Below are 17,655 nucleotides of genomic sequence, written 5' to 3' on the forward strand. Positions count from 1 at the left end.
AAAAAATTGTGATTAAATATATATACATTTTTAAAAACATGTAATTATTTACTCGTTTATTTTTAAATTTACAAGATCTTCGTGGAAATCATTTAGTTTAGGTGGGGAATGCGGTTCACTATCTTTATTTTGGAGCTTTAGTGAATTTTTTTTGAATTCTTCAATGGATTGGTCGTCGTAGAATATATCAGATGAATGTGGCTCTGACGGATTTGCTGGCAATTGTTTTTTATTGTTGGCGTCTAATTCTTTCTTTATAGCTTCTTCGTAGGGAGCATCTATTGGTTCTTGGATAGGATTCTTGTATACGTATTCTTCTCCGCTCATCTGTAATTTATTCATAATTTATTTGAAAATTCAAATTTGGAGTAAAGAAACCAATAGCGGGACAAGAATTCTTTCTTATGATAAATGAGGAGCATAATTATAGTTTTTTTTTCTTCTGGGTTTTGACGATTTTTCTAAAAATTTTTTAAAATTCTTTATATATTTTTACGCATATTAACGTTTTATTATAACTAAATTTTTTACTGAAACGTAAAAATTCCCTTAGCTGCGCGCTATTGGTCTCGATACCCTACAAAACAAGATTTATTTTTTTTTTTAAAATAGCGACGAATTTCAGGCTGACCTACAAGTCAACTATTTTCAAAATTTTGTATTTAAAACTTAAAAAAATCTTTACAGATGCAGCTCAGCAGCAGACCGTGCAAGTGTAGCGTAGTAGCAGCACGATTTTTGCGCGAAAGACTTGCGTGTTTTTTTTTTTTTTAATTTTGAATATTTCTATCATATTTTGCCGGCATTTTATTTCGATTCGCGATTTTTAATTTCTTTCCCATTCCTAATAATTTATTTTTGAACATTTAAATTTACCGCGTAAGTAATAAGAATAATTAATAAATTATTGATGAAAATAAAAAATTTCGAGTATACTTTTTAGTCTAATTAATATAATAATTGACACGAATAAATTTTAATAAAATCATCAAATTTCAATTTTGAAATTTCGCGCCAAGTTGGCGCTACTGCGCGTCGCTGTATTCAACGTTCAAATGTTTGCTAAAGTGGGGGCGGTCGATGAATCGCAAAATCGATTGTTTTGTATCAACTGACGGTCCAATAGCGGCAGTCAGTATCAACGACAACGGCAGTAGTAGTCCAGATCTTTCTTTACGTTTAAATTGAAACACAGTATTGCAGTTAATTCGCGGAATTATCCATAAAATTTATTGCTCATAGTAATTGTTTAATTAAAATGTGCGGTGTTTGTAAAATTTAAATTGTGCAAAGTGTCTGTGGTGTCGTTAAGTGTTGAGTGTTCAGTGCTAGTGTAAAGTATTGCGAATTGCTGATGCTGATAACTTCCAAGTTCCTGAGCAAAATCATCTGGCATCGTCTGGTGGGAAATAGCAGTTAAGTGACGTTTCTTTAGCTGCAATACACTTGGAAAAATTTAAATTAAATCTCCAAGTGTATTAGGACACCCTTCTGCATATTATTTCCCCACCAAGGTTTGTTCAAACACTTGCGTGTTTTTTTTTCAATATTTTCAATATTTTTCTATTATATTTTACCGCCATTTTATTTTGACGTACGATTTTTAGTTTTCTCCAATTTATAATAATTTATTTTTCAAATATTTAAATTTACCGCGCAAGTAATAAGAATAATTAATAAGAGTGCATTCCGAGATGCGCTACGCAATTTTTAATTCACGCAAATAAAAAAGTTATTTAAATTTTATTTATACAACAAATTTATATAACTTATATAGCAAATTTAAGTTATACGTTTTTCATTCATCGGAAATACTTTTTTTAAATAAATATATACCCAAGTAGCACATTTTGCTTTTTGACACTTAAAAGATAGAAAAGTTTTGAGGCTGTTTTTTGACCTAATATATCGATATGACACCAATATGTTGACAAAACAATGAGAAATTTGCGTCACCGAAAAAATATCTGTTCAAAAGACGGTTCCATGACAACTGATCCCAGACAACTGATCCCCGACAAGTAATCACACGATAATGGATCCCACAGACAACTGTTCCCACTGACAAATTCATAAGATAATTAATTATTAATTAATTACTATGACATGGGTAATTAAAATTCACTGTTGTAAATATAAAAAGTTAAATTATGTGAATTAGTTGTTGATAAAAATCAATTGACGATCAATTGTTGATGGGATCAGATGTCAGTGGGATCAATTTGTAGGGATCATTTGTCGTGGTATAAAATTGTTGGGATCAGTTGACGGCACACCCTTAAAGTTGTCTCTGTGCTACTTGGGTAAGATTAACATTCAAATATTTAAAAAGAATTAAAATTAAATTACATGATTATATATTTTTTTTTACTAATTAGTAATAAAATGAACATGAACTGTTATAATTAATAATACTCACTGAAAGTGGATAACAGGAATCAGAGTCAGGTTGCGTTAAATCTCCGCATACAACAAATGGGACAACGTATTTATTAATACCCGTCAATTCGTTATAATTCAATGGTTCATGAGTTAATAACGGATTTAACATATGTGGAATGTAATTATCTGGCGGTGAATAATCTTTGCAGACAACAAATGCTTCAATACTTGAATTACGCGAACTACTTGGCTTAGCACAAGACACGTATTTAAAAAATACTTTCAACTGTGAATACAATAATGAACTTTCCCTAGCACGAAATATTTTAGCGACAAAAGTACCACCCGGTCTTATAACATGAGTTGTTATATTTAATGCCGCTAATAGTAATTGTGATTGAATATAAATATCCATGTCGTGCAATCCAGTAACTGAAAAATATAATTAATTAGTAATTTCTAAATAAATAAATAAAATAGTTATTTACCATCAGGTGCTCCGTCACAAACAACTAAATCAGCTTTGGTATTTTCAAAGTAAGCTATTATTTTTTCAGCAGTTGATATTTTAGTAATGTCACCTTGAATTTGTACAACACCATCCAAAGGTGCCATTGCTTGTAAATCAACGGCTATAATTTTTGGTGGTTCATTTAGTTGATCATTATTTGATGATGAACATGAGGATTCTAATTTTTCGGTTTTTAGTTTGTAACTTTCACTGTAATATAGTTTATTTTTATATTTTATTTTATTTTATACAGGGTAGAGGTAACGTTTTCGGCCAGTTTTGGAAACTTGGAAAATTAAAATAAAATAATTCCTAAAAGACGCAATAACATCATTAATTTTTTTTAGAAATATAGCTCCTGTACAGCTCGGTAATCATTTTCTTGCTTTTTATTTTTTTTTCAAAAATTTGAGCAGAGTGGTGTTAGAATAATGATTTAATGGAGTAAAAAAATCTTGGAATTAATAAATTTTCGAGCTGAGCTATTAGCCCAGATAGAAAAATGACGTCTTGATGAGTTCTGAATGAGTTCCTATTTATGATTTGGACGTTTCATTCAACATCTTAAAGAAGTCTTGGAACCTGAAGATCGGAACGTTTTCCGCACAACGAAAAAAAAAAAAAATTGGAAAGTAAAAATTCTACTGGATGACTAGATTTCAGAAATTTTTCGCATATAGATGCTGGTATGTCAGCCAAAAATCTCCGGCCACCCCCAACTTCCGGAACTACCCCTTAAGCAGTCAAATTACATAATTTTTTTCATTCTCGTTGCGCGAAAAACGTTCTGATCTTCAGGTACATCTTTTTTCTGGCTTCGCAAATAATACTTCAGTATGAATTTACCATGACGTCTTAAGGAGCTTCTAGTTTTGACTTCGAAAAAGTTAAAAAAAAAAGAATACATTTAGACGTCACAAAACTGACGTTTTATTTATGGAGTCTTCAAGAACTCTTAATTAAGAGTTCTTAAAAATGGCAACTTTAAGAAGTCATTATAAGACTTCTTGAGGACACCTTCAAAAAGAATGATCCTGAAGTTAGCAGACAATTAAAAATTTTAGAATTTTTTTTTCAATAATTTTATTTAAAAAAAAACTAAAACTAAAAATATGCACAGGTAGAAAATTTCAAAAACTGTAGGTGCAATTTTTTTAAATATTTTTTTTTTAAATTTATCGTCTTTAGAAAGATCCAAAAACTATTAGACGTCCGCTGACTTCAGTGTCATTCAAAAAGACCAAGTAAAGCAGTTATTCCGACTTGAATGCTGTCTGGGAGGGCTATCGATTTTTGAATAAAGTTGATACGAGGTACCCTTATTAAGAACACGATGTAACTCATGTTAAGTGTATATCTAGATATTAGTCAATTCAAATTGTTTTGAATCATTTCAAATCATTTTTCTTAATTAGGGTAGTGAGGTTCTGAGTAGACGTTTTAAAAGTCCAAAAATGGTGCAGTGGCCACAAATGCTACTTCTACCCTAATAAAAATAATAATTTATAAATTATTTTTACTTTAATTTTCGTGTCAATACTTGACTCCAACTTCCTGGTGCTGCGCATAAATCCACTGCCTTTGTAACTCCTGATAAATAATAATTTTATTATTTTTACAATTATGACATAAAATAAAAAAATATTATTTATTTTTGAAAGTAATGTGTAAATAAATATACCATCAAAAATGTTAAATTCACTGTCAATTTGAAGTAACTTGAATGCACTTCTGGCTCTCCAACCTTCTTCTTTAGCTTTTCGATAATAAATATCCCTTTTGTCTTTTGATGTTTTTCCCATTATGTAGAAAGTGAGTATATAAGTATAAATTTAAAAAGCTGTCAAAGTTATTTTAAAAAAAATAATTCGATGATTTACTTAATAACTATATTTGTATTTATGTTTACAAATATAAGATGTGAGGTTAAATTTTGCATAAATTATGTAGGATTTTTATTTTTTTTCGACGGCTGCGTGCTGTTGCTTCACAGAAAAAAAACCTAGAGTCACCTTTTGATAAAAAAAATAACTAAAGATATGAATGAGAATTGTTCGCTTTCGACTGTCCTACACTACCAACAAAATATCAAGAAACTTTGTCAATATTGGCTACTCTGACTGATCTAATCAGGAATCCCTCAATTATTTACTCAATAATTTTTCCACATGTGCTCAATTTAAAAGGGATTCGCACTTTTCTTTCTATTACACTCAAGTCCACAAACGGTACTTATCGTTGTTGCACTTGTGCATTAAATGGAGACCTTGGCCAAGTTTTTTTCTTGAACAACCAAAAGAATATTAAACAATTAAAGCGCAATTCCATGATTCCCTCACGACGATAAGTAATGATAATATATTTTCAAACTACAACTATTGAAAAGGAGAGAGGAGCAAGCAGTAGTATTTGCTCATTGAAACCTCTGGCGTTAATAAGCATATCGATAAGCATAATCTAAAAACGATATTCCACAAGATGAGAACGTTAATTATGAAGAGTTTAAGAGTAAATAATATTTTTTGTTTTATAGGTAATTTCATATTTGAATTTGGTATTGCTAATAAATTTATAAACTACTCAGTGTAACCAATAGCATACTGCACATTTATTATTTTTTTATTTTTAGGGTCAGTGAATTTTTTGTAATAGCGCTCCATGATGCGCCTTTTTTTATGCACAGAACTTTACTAACTCAATACATTTTTTCATTTAAATGAAGACAGTGTTTATAAGCGCTTGCGTAGTGAAACGATGCATCTTTCAATGTCCCTATCCAAAAATTCCCATAGAATCTACTCAACTGCGACAAAAACCGCATAGAAACCAATACAGTCTATAGGATTCTATGCGGTTTTTGTCGCAGTTGAGTACATTCTATGGGAATTTTTGGATAGGGGTTTTCAAGCTGTACGGAGCTATGAATAACTTATGAAGGTAATTATCATTAAAAAAACAAAACTGGAAATTATCGATTTCGTCTGTAAAACCTCAACATAGCTTAGAGTGAAGTTGACAATAACTATTCTATTGAATAGTAATTTTTTTTTACATATTTATTATATCAATGTTGATAAGTGCACAAGTTTTGGAGTAAGTTCAGAAGATTTTTTTTGTTTGTTACTTTTAGAGCTAATTTTACTATGTGAGGAAGTTTTATTAAAATTATAAACAAGTTCTGTGAAGTAACATATGGGTATAGCAGACAAAATTTGATATTTGCATTGCAATAAATATGACAGAAGAATAAAAAAAAAATATTTATTAATCTAATTGCAAGTAGACATTCTTTAATGGTACATCTCACTTATTAATAAATCTTAGAAGCTTTCGTTATATGTTGCTTCACATATCTGCTGCTCGTAAAATTTGCATATAAGCGAACCCCGTTTTAATTATCTAAAAAATACATAAGAAAGTATTGTATTATATGCTGATTGGGATAGATTATTCATGTAGGATTATTTGTTTGACACTTACGGACAAATAAGTAGCGTAGGACAACTCGACTATACCGCCAGCAGTTATTTTCTGAGAGCGTTGAGATATACTTATTATCAAAATCAAGTATGTTCTTATTTTTACTGAAAATCGATACCATTCGGTCTTATATGTTTCTTTTCCAATTTCAACAAACTATATTAGGAGATTTTAATTTTATTAGTCAAATAGTATATTACACACCTCGGGAAGTAAAGTAAGAAACGTCTCAGATCACATGTAATTGTTGTTCGATTCCCAGTTCGGGCTATCTATGTTTTTCTCAATTTATATAAAAATTGTCTTATTGAGAAGGTTTGCATGTTTAGGTTTCCACTATATTTAAATGGTCAACAAACATGTAATCTGAGGCTTTCTTATTTACTTCCCGAGGAGTGTAATATACTATTGAGCTACTCAAAACATTAATTAAAAGAAAAGTTATAAGCAGTGTGACTATTAGATTTTCAAAAATGCCATCAAATAGAACTCCAAATAGATTGTAGTAGTATTAAATATTTATATTTTGATATATACCTGACTGTCTAAAAGTTCACTAGAATAGCACATTATAAGTATGTTAAAATTTAGAGAAATAAATAACATAGCATAAGGTATCATATTTATGAAATCGTTTTGATCCAACATCTGTAATGAAAGCTATTTCTATAGATATACACGGAAAAATTATTCTTGTTCAAAATGCTATGGTGTCATAGTAAAGCCGGACCAACTTGACTACCTGACGGAAATTGAAATAAATACATGCTAAAATTACTATGACTATAGTAAAATTTACAATGATTACTCTCTTAAAATAAATCAGTCAACAGTGCTGCAAATCAGTGAATATTCACTACGAGTCAGTTCTAATTGTATTACTGATTGAATGACGACAATTCTCGCAGTGAATATGCACGGAAAAAGAGTACAATAATTTATGATATAATCGGTGTCAATTTTACTGTGGTCATAGTAATTTTTGCAAAAATGTTTATTTTCATTTCTAAAACACCACAGCATTTCAAACAAGAATAATTTCTCCGTGCAGAGTTGACCGGCGCAAATGAAGACCTAAAAAAAGTTGGGACAAGAATTTTCTTAAAAATAGCATCTTTTGATAGTCCTCATATCATAAGTTCAATATAAATTTCTATTCCCGGGAAAAAATACTTAGATATGATCATACCTGTTCATGTATGATCATATATGAGCTTAGATATGATCATCGCTGTTCATGTATGATCCTATATGATCGCATATACGATCATGCATGACGTCATGTATGATCATGCATGATCATACATGTTCATGCATGATTATATATGAGGTCATGTATGGTCATATCTGTACTCGAATAGGGGAAAAATGTTCAGACATGATCATATCTGTTCATATATGATTATATATGAGCTCATATATAACTCCATTTATAATCATACATGAGCATACATGATCATATCTGCAGCCGTTTACGAAGAAAAATAATCAGGTATTATCACTTCTGTAGTATGGTTCACAATCCCGAAATTAGACTCAAAATAAAAAGTATTAAAAAAAAAAAAAACCGTTTAAGTCACCAACAAAAAATATTTTAAAGTTTCAATGTCTCTCTGGTCAACTCTATTGTCTTTTCTTTTTATTAAATTATTTGATTGCATACCTTCAAAAAACAATATTCATCTAAACAGAAAAATATTGCAGACGCCCAGAGATCCACAAAACACAATTCATATAAAGTTTTTCGGATATGATTTGAAAATCTGAAGTAAACATGAATAATTAGTATATTTCATTTTTTTTTTTAATCACTTTATTTGACTGCAGTATCTAAATTGAATTAAACCCATCACATTAAAATAGAACTTACGCAAGCGCTCTCATATGATGACGAATTAAATTCGACATTCTGATTAACAAAGTTTTTTCATCTTTGATATTGTTTTTCAATAGTTTTAGTAAGTTGATAATTATTTGGACTTGGCCACGTACATGACTCACTAAAACTATAGTTAGAATATACATCAAAGTTATTGTCGAAAACACTACAATTACGGCACATATAAAGAAAACGTAAGTTATCTCATAGACAGGCGATATTTTGGCATCAAAAACAACATCATAGCCCGGAAATATCGGTAATCGTTCAGACGTATTTGAATGAGTATTAGTTTTAAATACTATAGGGAGTATAAGCGGCATTACTACATTATAGAACATTCCACTGGTATACATTAGAACAATAATTAAAAAAGATAATTGATTGCTTATTCGCGCATTTTCAATCATAAATGATTTTCTTTCTTGAGATGTTATTCTTTTCCAATCTTTTTTTATATATTCAATAGACTGATTTATTTCTTTATGTCGATAAAGAATGATAAAATATTTAATAAGTATAACAAATATAAAAATTACGGGAGTCATCACAATTATTTGCTCATCGAAATCTTTAACATTGAAATACGCATAGAGAGATCGAAATACTATGCTCCATACAGAAAGACTGATAACTGCCATAATATGAATGCTAAAAATTATTTTTTTTATCGAAAATAATTCAAATTCCGATTGGGGAACTGCTAATATTTTCATTAGCAATTGAGTGTAATGAACTACGTAATATCCATCGATTACTTGGGTTTTTTTATGTTTGAAAGTTTTTATAGAAATTGTATCCATGAAGCTCGCTTTGGGGGATGAACTTTAACTGACTTTTTTTTTCTCTCTTTGAAATTACAAATGCACACTTCGCGCTTGCGTTGTAAAAATAATACGTCTTTAACTGTTGTCATGCTTTATTAAAAGGTAATGAATCGTTAATGAGAAGGTTTTTAATTTATTTATGACAACAACACAGGTGGCAACTAAGAACCTTAAAAAAGAAAAAAAGATAAAGAGACTAGAGACTGTTGATATTGATTTGATATTTTTTTACTTATATATTTTATTTTCTCTTGTGAGCAGGAAATAAATATGAAGTGGTTACTAACATTGACAAAAAAAAAATAAGTTAAATTTATACTTGTGGCTTTTATATAAAGTTGATCAAAAGAAGTGTTCTTAAATTATCTAATTGAGGTCACAAGATTTTGGGAATAAAAATATTAAAATTTATTTAGTATATTTTTGAATTTAAAGCCAATTCGAGTGATAATTTCTCGAAATGTGGAAATAAGTTAAGTTTTTACACTGTAAAAAATTGGGAGTGAATTCGAAGTGATTACAAATTTTATTTCAATTCAAATTCACTCCGTCACTCGGACTTCTGGAGTTTAAAAAAAAACCACTCATCTGCATACGGAGTAAATAGGGAGTTTGTTATTTCAGCTAAGTGATTTCGGAGTGATCTTGATTTCCCTAGCAGATCCGAATTACGGTAAATTACGGTAGTTTACCTAAGTAACCGTTAATTACGGTATTCGGAAGAATTACCGTAACCAACCGCAATTTGCCGCACATTATCGTAATCTAACGTAAATTACGGCAATTTACCGTAATGCACGGCAAATTTTGGCAAAATACCGTAGGGGAGGGTGGGGCAAAGTGGGCCCCGTAAGCTAGAAATGGGATTATCTTTACTTTTTTTTACTCGTTACACTACTTTATAGGCCCTTGTTTGTTATTTAACATTGATAAGCTGTGTCCATTAAAATTGAAAAATCGAAAATTAGGGGCAAAGTGGACCCCCATCTAAAAAAATTGTGTGAGACAAATTTATTGCTCGTTTTACTTTTTTTAAATTCGCCACTTTGAAAATGTTATGAATAAGCTGTGTTCATAATAAATTACGAATTTTAAAATATGGGGCAAAGTGGGCAAAAATGGGTAAGCCATAAATAAGCTAATAAGTAATAAATGAATAGTCGTAAAAAAGTGAAGGTGACTTATTATGAGCCTCGTTCATAAAAAATTTCAGGGTGCTCACTTTGCTCTCAAATTTTAGGGGGGCCCACTTTGCCCAAAAATTTTGGAGGCTTTTCAAATTTTAGGGGGGCCTACTTTGCCCCAAGGGGCCCACTTTAAATAAAATTGCGGCAATTGACCGTAAAATTTGCGACAAAACTGCAGTATTTTACCGTAATTTTGCCGTCAAATTGCGGAGGTTTACCGCACTTTACGGCAAATTTGCAGTAAATTACGGTAATTTACCGTAATTCAGATCCACTAAGGTTTATTTAAATCTGCATTCACTCCGAACTGGATTTTCAATATTAAAATAAACTCTCTTTCGTTGTTAATTTCATTCAGAGGTGATTAAATGAGAAAATAGTCATCCGCTCCAAAATCACTCCTCATTCACTCTAGATTTACTCCGCGTTCACTCCGTAAATTTTTTACAATGTAGTTCTCAAATTATAAGATTTTTTTTAGTATCATTCAATTTACTGATATTTAATCAAAGTTTTTTTTTTCTTATAGATTTTCATTCCGAGAACTCACGTGCCCGAAAAGAAGCAAAATTCAGGAGAAATTTAATTTACCAAAAATTTAATCGTTAAGTTGGTGTAAAAGTTTTATTATTAAAATTTTTGTATTTTGTTGAAAAGGAATGAATATTTTATATTTATTAAAGGAGAATAAATATAAATGAAAATTGAATGTAAGACACCATCAGCAATAAATAATTTTATAATTATTTTAGGTGATTAATTGTAAGATTTTATACAAACTCTAATTAATTTCTCATGTATAAAAATAAAGTGAAAGAATTTTCAGTGTAAAGATTTTTTTGATAAAATAATGATATTGTATATTTCATAATTTTTATTGTTTTTATCCCTGTGTAAAAATATTTTATAAAAAAACAGTTCAGTCAACAGCTAAATTTATTATTGCAATTATAAAATTTTTTCATTATTTCGATAAAAAGTCAGTAAATTGCTGATAAATAACGGTATTTTTATCGAAATAGTGTGAATAAATTTCGATTTTCTTCTGTCAAAAAAATTATTCTTCGAGTTAAAAATGAAATTAACAATGCAAAAATTTTGATTGATTCATTATTTGAGAAAGTATTGTTTTCGCAAAAGTTATTTTCAGTGTTCAGGAAGATCGAACTTAATATTTAATCGAAAATTATATGCCATAATCCAAAATATTCTTTTTTGATTTTGTTCATAAGCGGAATCCTGTTTTTTTCTTTCTATTTTTTCGGCAGAGGTTATATCAAAAGGGTCTAGAGTCCAGGACATTCTTTTTTTCGTTTTCAGGAACATCAAATATGATATTTTCAAAAATTCTAATTCGTCTCCAAGAAAATTCTTATTTACTCTGCGAGTGCAACAAATATAGTCTCGTTTATTTTTCCGAGTGTTCTAAAGAGGTCCAAGAAGAAGGGTGGCGGTGCCCTTTAAGCCGAGTAATCCTGTGTCCTTTTTTATTTTCTCTGCCGACGTTTCCAAAAACCATTGGATGACAGGATGAAATCACATATAGTCATGTATGGACATATATGAAGAGAAATAAAAATTTTTTTACTGACATACTCATCGAGTATGATCATGTATGAGTAGGTATTATATAATATTTTGAAAAGTTTTTAATGATATATTGGAAGAATAAAATTAAAAATACAATATTTTATGAAATGTAAAAATATCTGCAGGAAAATATTATTTATTATATTCTTAAGAGCATACATAGTCACTGTTAACATATAAACAAAGACTTTATAATTTTTATGATCAATGCGGCAAATATGGACATTTTATAAAAAAATTTGTAGTGTGTAAAAGAACAGAGAATGAAAACATTTTTTTTTATTGTAAATCTACAATTATTGACAATTAAAATTTTAGTAAAAAATAAATTAGATTTCAAACATTATAAATGTAATTAAATAAATATGATTACAGCAAAATATTAACATGATTCGGAATAATAATTTTTCAATTTTTACCGTAATTTTTATCTAATTTAATAGTATCTAATACGTGAAAACTATTGTCTGTTACTGAATGAAAATCATTTCCGTTACTTGTCTGCAAACTTTACAAGACTTAAACTCGTGACGTCACCGTACACTTGTTGCTGAACGCGAATCTCTGGTCGTTGCATTAATAATGCATGTACTATTATTGACAACTGTTGCTTTGTATAATTTTCTCCAAATAGTGATAATAAAAAATTGTTAATTAAACGAATCATGTATTTTAATTTAGCTGCATCCAAAGTCGTCTAATATAACATTGAACTGAATTCCAATTATTCTGTAAAATATAAAATTGAATAAATTTATTATTTATTTTATTTTTATTGGCAGTAATGTACAAGAAAAAATTGCACTTACTTAATATCTTTATCCGTATTAACAGTTATATTGCCAGCTCTATATATATACCAGTCGATGAAGCGTGAAAAGAAAAATGTATATAGGGGAAGGAAGGGCAAAAGTGGGTACTTAAAGAAATACCAAGTTTTCGAGGACTCAAATACGCTAAATCTTATTTTTTTTAATGATATTCAAAGTAAATAGAAGAAATTTTCAGTTATCGTTGAAAAAAAAAATTTTTCATTTTTGCGGGCAAAGTGGGGTACCCTCTAAAAAAGATAAAAAAAAAAAAATTTCTGGATTTTAAACGAATTTGATTGAGTTGAATTTTTTTGCAAGTAATTTACATGAAGATGAATTATATTTTACATGTTTTTTTGGATACAAATGAAGAAAAAAAATTTTTAATAGTTTTTATCATAAAACAAACGTCATTAATATTTTTCAACTGACAATTGATTTTTGAAAAAGTTTACCAAAAAAATTTCAAAGTAACGCTTATTTATAATTACAGAAGTGATTTTGGAATGTTTAAAAAACATTTAAAATATAAAATTTTGGGGGTACCCCGTTTTGCCTACCCTACCCCCTTTTGCCCCCCGGTCCCCTATTTATTTTTTAAGTTTACGATGTTTTGAATAAGTTCAAAATTTGAATTTTTTCTAAACTGAATTTTTTTTCAAATTTTGAAATTTTACTATACTGACAAAAAAATTTGGTACATGAAACTTAATCTTTATTTTATTGATTCCACAGGAAAAATCCTGTTGCTCCCGCAGGATGTGTCCTGTTGCTGTAACATGGAAATACTGCGTCCTGTTGCAGCACCTATTTTTTTCCATGCTGCGTGCCAGCCCCAAAACCTCGTTGTTTTCGAGCTTATTGAGCTCTAAAGTTCTCTTTAGTAAATTTCTTGTTTTGAGCTCTCCGATTATCGTAGCGGGAAGTTATGAATTTATTTTTTACACGGGTTCTATATGCTAGTGTTTCTTTGAAAGACTTGTCTGATTTCGAAGACTGCAAACCACCAACCGACGCCATGGTTTTGATCAGGATCGCTTTCTAAGAAATCCTGTAGAAATTCGACAGAAAATCGATACTCGCGGGTTTATGCGAAAGAAAAAAACCTTTTTTTTCGATACTTGAACTAATTAATTTAATTTCAAGTAAACACAGTCGTTGAGCAACACAAAAATTATGGAAATTTATCATTGTTTCAAAGTTACTGGAGTTTTATCGTTAAGAAAACTTTTATTGTATCAAAGATAACTAACTAGCGACGGTTCAATTCATTATTTCTTACATTTCAAAAGTCTTTAGTTTATTTTTAGCAATTAATTGAACAAACGTGACGTTGAAAATTTAAAAATTAATTTTGAAAATAGTCAATAAGTCGAACCACTAAAATATTTTTTTTTTCCACTTAATTCTTTTTCGTTACGAAAGAAATGGGCAAAAATTTATAATCCGAAACTTCATAGCACATAAATGATTTTTATAATAAAACTTCTATTCATTAAAAAAATTCATCGAAATCAAGCGATGTAAAATTTTTTCAAAAAAAAAAAAAATACCATTTATCAATAACTTTTAACACTTGAACAAAATTGATAAAAATATAAAAACTGATTAAACTGATTAACGGCCTATTATTATAAGGAAAAAAAAAATATCGTTAAATGATAACCGTATTTGAATGATAAATTATCAAGTATAATATGAAAAATATATCGCGTTTTACTCCGTCAGTATGCATCAACTGTCTATACATAAGTCTTCAATATCGTATGAGAAATTATCGCTCAAAGGGGTGAAGTAAATTGATCAAGGGTAGAAGAAAGACTGACCGTCAATTAAGTTCACTGCGCAAACGCTAAAGTACTTAGTCTCACCTTGTCTTTAAAATAAAATATCTTTGTCTTCTTGCCAGAAGATTTATCAATTATGAATATGATAGCGAAAGAGACATACGTGTTTCCGACGATATATTATTTACGTTGTTGAAAACTTTATTGCAACAATATAATCACCCTTTATTTCCTATTTTAATTCGATCAATTTTTTACTGTGTAAGTACTCATGGTACCACGTGTTAAACTCGCAAGTTATATATATATTTTATATTATCCCTATAGTGAATATGACACTTTGCTACAAAAGGGTTTTTTTTTTAGAAGGTTAATAAACTCTTTGTCGCAGGTGCAAGAAAAGTTTCTGCGAAAGAAATATGAATATTTAATGATAGTCTCGGGTATCGACCCCAGCAGCAGCGTATAGACAATATTATTTTAAATAATTTAAATTTAAGCGCTAAAAAAATTTTAAAATTTTCACTATTTTTTGCACTTGAATAAGAAATAACTATAATTATTTTCATTACTTATTCATAAGTGCAGGTGTCTTTTACATTCGCCGGGTGGGGGATAAGATGCGCAACCCTTTGTGCAGTACACTTACTCTTGAACCACCGACAAGATCACTTCTTCTTTTGAAATACTTTGATAATTTTGCTGCGTTTGTCCTGTGAGACACCTGACATCATAAGTTTTGTTTTAGTGTCCAAAATATATTTTATATTGAAGATAATCTACTTGTACTGCTGTCAATTAACATCTTGTTAATATCAGGAAATTAATTTATCGGAATTGAATAAACTTTATTTTTGAGTCATGTGAAGATGTCGCTTATTATCGTTTTTTTTCAATTTTAAGTGAAGGTTGGTATTTTTATATATTTGAAATATTTTATTGATGTTGTTCATTTTTTGCAGATATTTTCTGTTCTATACTTGGGCATTTTTTATGAGGAATAATTATTTTAATTGAAAATAAACATATAATTGAATTGATCATTCAAGTCAGTGTCATTTGGAAATATAATGACAATTTGAGAAATAATTTTCAATTTTTGTGATTACGTGAATTTCATGATATTTTTCGAGGCAACATTTGGAAAATAATTAACAATTTCAAAAAATATTAATTAATTTCTCATTGAATATGGAGTCGAAAAGTTTTGATCATTAGATATTTTGGACTGTTGAAAAGGTTTGGACTAAAAAAAAAAAATACGATATAATTTTGCGAGCAACTGGCGGAGGTTGCATATAACATTCAAAATAATTGTTAGTGGACTATCATTGCAATATAACGATGATTTTGCAATTCAACTAGGAATTATACATATATATTTTTGATAAAAATTAAATATTAATAATTCATCGGGTCTAATTTCGTTCATGATTTTCGACTATGAATTAAATCCAACTCTTACAAGTATTCCAATTTATAGGACTCGTTACTTTTTTTTTTTTGAATTTTATGAAATTATGGCAAAAAAAAATCTGGGGAACGGATGACTCTCTGGGCCAGCCCAAAATTTCCCGCTGTTTTTCAGCTCGAGGAGCACGAAAACATTATGATGAATACACTTTTGAGCTCTGCGAGCTCAAGAATACTCTTTAATATGTCGTGTTTTTTAAGCTCTTCGAGCTCGAAAAAAGTTATGTCTTCCCCTGCACTACGAAAACTTAGAAATAAAAAATAATTAAAAAAGAACAAGTAACTTAAATTTTCGTTAACGATCATTGCACAGAAAAAAAATATTAGGTGCTGCAACAGGATTTTTCCTGTGGAATCAATAGGATAAGGAACTAGTTTCACGTACTAATTTTTTTGTCTGTATAATGAAATTTCAAAATTTGAAAAAAAATTCAAAGCTTGGAAAAAATTTTTTTTTCGAAGTTAATTTTTTTTTTTCCAAATTGGGATTTTCGTTCAAAATTTGAATTTCATTTCAAATTTAGAAATTTTATTATAGTGACAAAAAAAATTGGTACATGAAACTTGTTTCTTATCCTATTGATTCTACAGGAAAAATCTTATTGCTGCAACAGGATTTTGTCCTGTTGCTCCCACAGGACTGCATCATGTTGCAGCACGTATTTTTTTCCGTGTGTCAATTAAACACATAGATCCGGGCAGTAATGAATATGACGAATTTTAATGAAGGGCAAAAGGAGTTCTAAGTCGACATTAAATCGAGATTTCCAGGTACACGTTCTGGAAACATTCTAGGACTCAAAATTTTTTTCCTTCACTATTTTTAATTATTCTACACTGGAAGAACCTCAGAAATAATGTTGGACGGTAATCAGAAGGTAAAATGAAAAAAAAATCTCAGGTGGACACACAAAGAGATGTCCAGACACATCCCAGACACATGGTTCTGAGAAAGTCCGAGGGATTAAAGTATTTGTTTTCTTAATTATTTTCTATTCTTTTCGAACGATTTAAAGCCATTGTCTTACGAAATGTTCCATCGTATTTACAAGCCCCCTTCATTACCTGCTCACTATAGGTACTCAGTAATGTATTTCTCTAATATTTCTTACAAAAACTAATGCATATACCTACAATCGAAAACTGGCACGTGGCTCTTATGAAACAGTAGCCAATTAGGGGAAAAATATCTATAGATATTTGTATACAATTACGTATGACGCACGTCGTTAACAACCACGCCTACCAAGCCTCCGGTTCAGGTATAAATCGTCACAAGTGTCTTATATACACAATCGCACTAGATGTTTAAACAACTATTATAAAAGTGATACATCACAGCTAATATATTTATTTATCTACAAGCTGAATATCTAAAATTACAAGAGTAAAAAAAAAATTAATTACTAATTTTTTTTCATCTAAATAATTTAAATCACTTGAGCGCGAAAAACCGTTGATATATTTTATTTAAATTCAAATGTCAACGTTCCTCATTTGATAACCATTAATTCTAAAATTACTTTTTGCATATTAATTTATAATCACTTGTTAATTATCTTTATCAGCTCGTATGATTTGTAAATTGAAGTAAACGTGCACACAGTGTTAGTTAAAGTTCAAGAAGCCGCGTGTTTTTCTTTAAATTTTAGATATACATATATATATATGTTTATATGTACATTTGTATGTGTACACAAAAACAGATTGACGGTTTCTGAATAGCC

The 17,655-nt window shown here is 29.5% G+C and overlaps 2 protein-coding genes across 3 annotated transcripts; both read right to left on the reverse strand.

Annotated features, from left to right (window-relative positions):
• Positions 1–6: 6 nt before the first annotated feature.
• Positions 7–4,849, reverse strand: LOC130664187 (putative tRNA (cytidine(32)/guanosine(34)-2'-O)-methyltransferase). Its single transcript, XM_057464004.1, has 5 exons — positions 4,575–4,849; positions 4,414–4,483; positions 2,871–3,103; positions 2,420–2,814; positions 7–327 (listed from the first exon to the last, which is right to left on the reverse strand). The coding sequence occupies exons 1-5, from the start codon at positions 4,693–4,695 to the stop codon at positions 49–51; spliced, it is 1,098 nt and encodes a 365-aa protein (XP_057319987.1). The 5' UTR covers positions 4,696–4,849; the 3' UTR covers positions 7–48.
• A 1,318-nt stretch (positions 4,850–6,167) lies between these two features.
• LOC130662979 (odorant receptor 4-like) lies at positions 6,168–9,078 on the reverse strand. Of its 2 annotated transcripts, XM_057461982.1 has the most exons (5): positions 8,244–9,078; positions 8,037–8,136; positions 6,911–7,021; positions 6,374–6,529; positions 6,168–6,292 (listed from the first exon to the last, which is right to left on the reverse strand). In XM_057461982.1, the coding sequence occupies exons 1-5, from the start codon at positions 9,053–9,055 to the stop codon at positions 6,239–6,241; spliced, it is 1,233 nt and encodes a 410-aa protein (XP_057317965.1). In that variant the 5' UTR covers positions 9,056–9,078; the 3' UTR covers positions 6,168–6,238. The 2 variants fall into 2 exon arrangements, with proteins under 2 accessions (XP_057317965.1, XP_057317966.1); XM_057461983.1 differs by lacking the exon at positions 6,911–7,021.
• Between the last annotated feature and the right edge of the window lie 8,577 nt (positions 9,079–17,655).

The sequence above is a fragment of the Microplitis mediator genome, chromosome 2, assembly GCF_029852145.1.
Source record: "Microplitis mediator isolate UGA2020A chromosome 2, iyMicMedi2.1, whole genome shotgun sequence".
In the NCBI taxonomy this organism is placed as follows: domain Eukaryota; kingdom Metazoa; phylum Arthropoda; class Insecta; order Hymenoptera; family Braconidae; genus Microplitis; species Microplitis mediator.

Bases quoted from the DNA above. Each gene is read 5' to 3' on its own strand.
- LOC130664187 (XM_057464004.1), bottom strand. From the start codon at position 4,695: ATGGGAAAAACATCAAAAGACAAAAGGGATATTTATTATCGAAAAGCT. The intron at 2,815-2,870 runs GTAAATAACTAT...TATATTTTTCAG, and splicing joins TTGTGACGGAGCACCTGATG to TTACTGGATTGCACGACATG. The intron at 328-2,419 runs GTGAGTATTATT...AATAAATTACAG, and splicing joins ATTCCTGTTATCCACTTTCA to ATGAGCGGAGAAGAATACGT.
- LOC130662979 (XM_057461982.1), bottom strand. From the start codon at position 9,055: ATGGATACAATTTCTATAAAAACTTTCAAACATAAAAAAACCCAAGTA. The intron at 8,137-8,243 runs GTAAGTTCTATT...TGTTTACTTCAG, and splicing joins CATCATATGAGAGCGCTTGC to ATTTTCAAATCATATCCGAA. The intron at 6,530-6,910 runs GTATATATCAAA...CTCCTAATATAG, and splicing joins GTGAACTTTTAGACAGTCAG to TTTGTTGAAATTGGAAAAGA.